The sequence below is a fragment of the Phragmites australis genome, chromosome 2, assembly GCF_958298935.1.
Source record: "Phragmites australis chromosome 2, lpPhrAust1.1, whole genome shotgun sequence".
NCBI classification, from domain to species: Eukaryota; Viridiplantae; Streptophyta; class Magnoliopsida; order Poales; family Poaceae; genus Phragmites; species Phragmites australis.
The window spans coordinates 27,797,604-27,804,850 of record NC_084922.1 but is presented as its reverse complement, the minus strand read 5'-3'; the positions used below and the strand labels follow the sequence as shown (position 1 = coordinate 27,804,850).

Here is a 7,247-nt window from a genome sequence, read left to right as displayed (position 1 = left end):
TAGATCAAAGATCGAGCATGAAGTGAGGCACACACGATATATACAGATTTGGGCATCTGGTTGGAGTAATACCCTACATCATGTGTGGATGATTGTATGTATGTATCACTCGAGTACAGGTAATATGGCTAACCTATTACAAGAAGTAGATCATATCTAATCTAACCTAAAGCTAAAGTCACCGAGTTCCTACTACGTCAAGGTCCTAATGTCTGCCTCCAATAGTCGAGAGAAAAAAGAGTCTCCTCCGGAAGGTCTGGGTCTCCGACTTATATAAGTATGATGAACTATCTGTTATCTAGCCGTAGTCAATAGGGAGTCCTTTTTCTTATCATCTAAATAGGTAGATCTGTCATGGATACTAGTTTTCTCAAGTTTATTAAGCAATCAAGACATTTCTAGTATACGCCTTCTGAATTCCAGGTGTATCAAGTATCGCAGATTCAGTTCTATAACATCTAGAGTTATAAGTATCTACACGGTATATATCCCATACTTAGATATTCGACACTGACTTAAGCGGTTAAGCCCATATTTTGTCAAGCCTATGCTCTTGTATAGGAAACTGCAAGAATGTTAAAGATGAATCCAAGTCTGTTCTTGCTTACATGCTATATGTTTGGCACGTCTTTGGTCGATAATGCCCCAACAGAACAAGGAGATCAACCTCGAGAGCTCGAAACATGGACAGTCTTATCAAGCGTCTTGATTTGAATTAGAACAAAAATAAAATCGGTATGAAACATTCAAGAAAAATATTAAGTTTAGCCTTCCAGTAGACCTGGGCAATTCTGCATTTGACTTCAAGCCGCCGGAGGACGGAAACCGTTCGCTGCAGGCCTGCAGCTTATTAAAATAAGAAATTGAACGTTCGTTTGAAAATTTTCCAAAAATATAATTATAAAATAAGAACATATAGGAGGGTTTCTGTATCTTTCACAAGGAACGATTTCTGTATCTTTCACAAGGAACGATTTCTGTGTAGCGCAACAGTAAAAATTAATGAAGAAATTGGCCATTACTTCAAAATGAAGAAAGGTATACATTATGGTGATCCGCTCTCTTCTATTTTGTTTAATATTATCATTGATACGCTAGCAATACTCATTGAAAGGGCAAAAGATGAAACATAAGTTTAAGAAGTTGTACCCCATTTAGTAGATGATGGGCTTTCAATCCTTCAGTATGCCGATGACATGATCTTATTTATGGAAGATGATCCGGAAAAGGCCAAGAATATGAAGCTTTTACTTTGTGCTTTCGAGCAGCTTTCAGGGTTAAAAATAAATTATTTTGTTTCAGAGCGGCTCAAAACAAGGCCAACCAATATGCTGACATATTCGGATGCAAGTTACCTATGCGGTACCTAAAAATTCCGATTCACTACCGAAAACCGAGAAACTCAGATTGGAAAGAATTCAAGGAACGAATAAAAAAAAGACTGAACAGTTAGAAATCTAAGTACCTATCTACGAGGGAAAGATTGGTATAGCTAAACTGGGTTCTTAGTAACTTACCCATATATATAATGTCTTTCTTCTAAATCCCAACGTGGGGTCTTAAAAAAGATAGACTATTTTCGATCAAGATTCTATTGACAAAGCGATGATAAAAAAAAGAATATCATCTGGCAAAATAGAAAGTCATGTGTAAACCTAAAAATCCGAGTGGAACAGGGATCAAAGACCTTGACATTCAAAATATCTCTCTCCTACTTAAGTGTCTATACAAGCTTTTAATTGGAGATGTGATGTGTCAAGAAACAAATATGTAGTGCTAAAACCTCTTTCTCAAGTAGAAGAAAAATTATGTGACTGACATTTCTAGACTAGACTAATAAAAGTGAAAATTATCATATTCAAATACGATACTTTTAACATAAAGGATGACTCCAAAATTAAATTTTGGGAGGGCATTTAGCTAGCCAATTCACCACTGAGGTGCTAATTTCCCTCTTTATATACATAGTGCGAAACAAAAAAAAAATCGATAGCCAAGGCGATGGAGCTATCTTCACAAATATTTTATTTAGGCGGGATCTAAATGGCCCAAAATTAGTAGCATGGGATGTGTTGATGGCTCATCTAACCAATATCACTTTGTCGGGGGACCAAGATGAGTTCAAATGGAGCTTAACCCAAATTAGAAAATTTATAGTTAGCTCTTTGTACATGATCCTAGTGAAAGGTGATGAACCAATCCAAAAGAGTAAAATATGGAAATTAAAGCTACCATTAAAAAATAAAAAAATTGTTTGATATTTGCATAAAGGAGTTCTCTCAATAAAGGATAAACTAAGGAAAAGACAATGATTTGGAGATCAGAAATATTATTTTTGTTACAAACTAGAGATAATTAAGCAACATCTTCTTTGATTGCTATTTCGCACGTTCTACATGGCTAATAGTCCAGGTACCATAAAATCTTTACCAATCGCGAAAATGTTCAAAACATGCTTTGGAACTAGCTTTAAGGTCTTAGTAAAAATATGAAATGCTATATAATGGCAACGATAGCCATATTTTGTTGGACGCTATGACTATGAAAAAATAATATTATCTTTTAAAAAATATATCTCCTTTGCAGGTTATTTTTATTTATACATACCGGTTCTATTCGTGGTTTGTATTAAATCAGCAGGAGCATCGCATGATGAATACTATGGTGTGTACGAGAACTTTTTATTCGGTTTGGATGACAGACTAGACTTTGTATCTAAATTTAAACATAATAACTTATTTAGAGGAGATTTGTTTCTTTATGCCAGTCTTTTCTTTTTATGGATCTCATATAACGTCCTGTCTCTTTTTGTGTTTTTTAATATGTGCTGTGTATACCTCAATAATGCAGAAGTTAAAAATAAATTCTTATATAATTATATCAACTTAATGTAATGATAAAAATTAATAAAGCTCCCTTTAAAAAAACTGTCTCCCGGACGATCCCACGGTAGAAATTGTATGACAAAGCACGTCCCCACCTCTGTTTTTGCAAGATGCCCTGCTTTGCGTTTTGTTCCAGTAAACTGGGCCGCCAACACAAACAAGGCCAGGCCCAATTCAATACCCATCAAAAGAACATACCGCCCAACGCTAAAGGGTCTGAAAAACGAAAACAAAAATGGGCCGAAGTACATCCTTTTCTCACAAAAGAATAGCCTTCTAGTAGAAGCGAAGCGAGTCGCACTGTCGCACACAAGCGGCAACAGTAGAAAACGGATTGCGATTTGACGAAGCTTAGACCTGTATGTTGGCGCGGAAGATTATGTTGGTGCTGAAACTTAAACATGTATGAATCGTAAGAAGTTGGATCTAAAAATTGTATTGTAATAATTTGTATTATGGATTATAAAAATAGATAGAAGACGAATTGTTAGATTGTTATAATTTGTAGGCTAGATTGTAATAGTCTAGTAATTTATTTTAGCTTGCTGATTATCATCATAATCTAGCTTTTATAATTCAACCGTTTATTTCAACTTACATATTATAATTATAATCCAATTTTTATAATCCAAAACAAACAAGACTTTAGCGCGTTCAAACCGTGATGCCTGATCAGAGCCAGTGCCCCTGTACTGTCTACAGGCCACGACCTCTAACCCTCGCATCGCATCGCATTTCGCAGCAGCGTAAAGTCAATACGACACAATCACTCATCTTAAAGGCACCGCCTCTTGCCTCTCAAAATATTGACCATTTAATTATAATATCACTCATATTAAAAAAATATAGGTTTATCTCGTTGACGACTGTGAACCAAAATGATAAATAAATGAAACTAGTTTTTAACAGTAGAAAAAAAATCAATTGGCTCCATGAACTACAACCAAATGCAATTGGCCATAGAACAGTACGAGCTTCTTATTAATGCAATTAGAAGCTGTTCCGTTTCCAGTAATCCAAATCCGGTCGCGCTTCCGGTTTCGGTATCCGTTTGACCCTTCTCCTGCGGCGTTTGACCCTCCCTTTCCTTGGTCTCCACTCCAAGCCAAGCATTTCCAGTGCCTGACTGGTGGACCCCCTCCCACCTGCCCTCCCAGTCGGATTTTCCCCCGCGCGCCATAGAGAGACAGCTAGCCCCGATCCGACTCCGACTCCGACTCTGCCTCGCGCGCCATAAACCCCCGACCTCCCGCATTGCCATCGAAACCCTCACGCATCCGCTTAGCTTCGTGTGCCCGCATGGTGGTGGCGGCGGCGGCCGCGGCGGCTGTCCAGACCTAGAGCAGCTGCGCCTCCGTTCCTCCCAGCCCTCGATGGCTCGCCCGTCGTTTCCCGTCGCGCCGCACGAGTTCTTCCGCCGGCTCCCCGCCGCGCCTCACGAGATGATGAAGGCGCCGCCCGCGGACGAGGAGCTGCGGCTATCGGACCTGGAGCAGATCTGCCACCTCGGCGCGGGCGCCTGCGGCGTGGTAACCAAGGTGCGGCACCGCCTCACCGGCTCAGTGTTCGCGCTCAAGACGGCCTACTATCCCGAGGCCGACGCGAAGGACGAGGAGGCCGAGGCGCTCCGCCGGTCCGCTGGGTCCCCGCACGTCGTGCGCTGCCACGCCGTCCTCAGCGGAGTTGACGACGTTCCCGCGTACGTGCTCGAGTTCATGGACGCTGGGACGCTCGGTGGAGTCCTCCGCAGGCGCGAGGGCCGCGGGCTACCGGAGCTGGCCCTCGCCGAGGTGGCCGCGCGGTGCTTCGAGGGGCTGGCGCACGTCCACTCCCGCGGCGTCGCGCACCTCGACATGAGGCCCGACAACCTCCTTGCCAACTCCCGCGGGGACGTCAAGATCGGCGATTTCAGCGTGTCCCGGATCCTCTACGGCCGCACCGGCGAGCGCCTCCGGGTCTCCGTCGCCGTCGGCTCTCTCCCGTACCTGAGCCCTGAGCGGTTCGAGCCCAACGCCCACGCAGGGCCGCGCGGCGCCATGGCCGCCGACGTCTGGGGCCTCGGCGTCACCGTCCTGGAGCTCTTCTTGGGGCGTAGCCCCATCCTGCCAGTGGGGGAGATGCCGACGTACGAGAAGCTGAGGCGGGCAATCTGCGACGGGAAGCCGCCGTCGGCGCCGGAGAGCGCGTCGGCGTCGGCGGAGCTGCGCGGGTTCGTGGCCGCGTGCCTGCAGAAGGACCCGAGGCGACGCGCCACGATGGCGCAGCTGCTCGCCCACCCGTTCGTCGCGTGCCGCGACGTCCAGGAGTCGCGCCGCGCACTGCGGGAGCTCATCGTGGAGACCATGGAGGAGTAGAGCATAGGACATAGAAAAGCCGCAGCCTTTTTCAATCGAACTGTGTAATTAGATTCTTGAGATTCATTATGTTCCTTCCCTGATCGATTGTAGTTTGTGAGGGCACGAGACTGTATTATCTCTCCTTGGATGGGAATTTTCCCGGCAGCAAAAGTTGCATTTCCCTTCAAGAACCAAAATAATTGTTAGTTCTTGGTTTATTTCTCTCCTGGACGAGAATCTGTAACATGATAGGAGCCTGTCTTTCAGTTTGATTGAAAAAGGGTGCGGGCTCTTCTACTACTGGATGCTACTAGATGTCAGTCCGTCGGACTCTTTTTCTTAATATAATTGACAACTCTCATATTGGTTTGTTTTAAAAAGATATGACATTGTCTTTTAGTTTTGATAAAAAAATCAAGATGCATATTCTCTTATTCTGCGCTATTTGCAACGATGCAGCAACCTGGGGTTCTTATGCACATTGTTGGCATTTTTTTAATCATGGCCACCTTATCCTAACTAATGTCTTATTTGATTGGGTCACCTCTCGCGCTTTGATCGGAAGCGTAACCAATCGATAGTTGTGACCCTGCTTCACGTGTGTCATATAAATAAGGGGTACTGACACCTCACGAGTTAAGTTTTATCGTAAGGTTTAGCCTTCCCCGAACACATCTAAACTCTAGCGGTTATTACGGGCGCATCAGTGAGGTGAAGACTGCCGCCGCCGTTGCCACCACCACTAGTTGCATCTGGACACCAGTGACATCGCCCACACCTATGCATCTACTCCGAACGCTTCATCAAACCTGCAACCTCTTCATCGACACGTACAACGACCTCACGACAGCGACGATCTCCAACGACAGAACACATTCACCGGCGCCACCACTCCGATCACATCAAGACCTAATGACATCTCTGAGATTCGGTATGTTCATGCTTCCGCATGTTTTAGATGTGTTCAATTACTAGAGCTAGTGTTCATGATGATTAGATTAAAGATTAGAACTAATACACATAAGGTCTTTGTTGAAATGCTAAGGTGCCAACTATGCAAGATACCGAGTAACTAAACTGTCACAGGAAATGTTGTCCATTGTTCACTCATGCATAGATGTTGAGATGTGCACCAGCTCACCTGAGCAACGGAAAACTTCGAATTCACCTATCTCGCAAGTATCCATATTAATGTTTAAGCAGAATCTAATCAGAAGAAGTCATTTTTCTTGTGATGCGGAGTCTTCGCCGTTGGATGTGGGGAGACGGATAGAGAGGGAGGCGCAAGTTGGGGCGAGCTACATGCTTGAGACCTAGAGAGTTGAGAGTGTGTGAGGAAGGAGACACAAGGGTCTAGCGGCCACAAGGCGGCAGGACCATAAGAGGTATTGGGGGTGTGATTGGCTTCTCGGGTAGGGTTTCGTAGAGCTGTATGGTATAGTCTGGTTGAGCGGAAGCATGCTGAATGGATTTATATTTGTTGAAAAGAAAAGTGTTTGGTTGGTTGTATGTCTGGACAGGCTGAGCAGAGTTTTTGTTGTTTGATCGAATATGAGGCCATATGAACAGATGATAGAGTTAAGATTATAATTGGTTACTCGCATAAAGATAATTATGTGACACTAATAGTGAGCCTACCTACATGAGCGGATGCAGAAGCCTGCATCCGTTGAGCCAAGCTATGGAGTAAAGCTCGAATCGAGCTTCACTCTCGAGCCAAGCTGAAGGTGCATATTTATATCCGCTGGACCAGACTTAAAAGTGGATATAGATAGCCAAACAAACTTCTCTATGAGATTACACCCATCCACCAGATTATGCTAGGATAAATTTCGACGATCAAACACATCGTGGTAGGAGCAGCGCAGCGGTGGCACGAGAGTGGCATGAGCCAAGGAGATGGGGAAGGCCAGGCGGGCTAAGTTGGGCCTGGTGGGAGTAGAGAGGTAGAATTGAGTTGGGCCCAGAAAGGAATGGAAGGCTAGTTGGGGAAAAGGCCAAATCGGAGGGGCGGGTAAGTTCCATC

At 44.3% G+C, this 7,247-nt stretch overlaps 1 protein-coding gene across 1 annotated transcript; it reads left to right on the top strand.

Annotated features, from left to right (window-relative positions):
- The first annotated feature begins 4,258 nt into the window (after positions 1 to 4,258).
- Positions 4,259 to 5,470, top strand: LOC133904784 (mitogen-activated protein kinase kinase 9-like). Its single transcript, XM_062346338.1, has one exon. The coding sequence runs from the start codon at positions 4,259 to 4,261 to the stop codon at positions 5,237 to 5,239; it is 981 nt and encodes a 326-aa protein (XP_062202322.1). The 3' UTR covers positions 5,240 to 5,470.
- Positions 5,471 to 7,247: the final 1,777 nt, after the last annotated feature.

Bases quoted from the DNA above. Each gene is read 5' to 3' on its own strand.
- LOC133904784 (XM_062346338.1), top strand. From the start codon at position 4,259: ATGGCTCGCCCGTCGTTTCCCGTCGCGCCGCACGAGTTCTTCCGCCGG.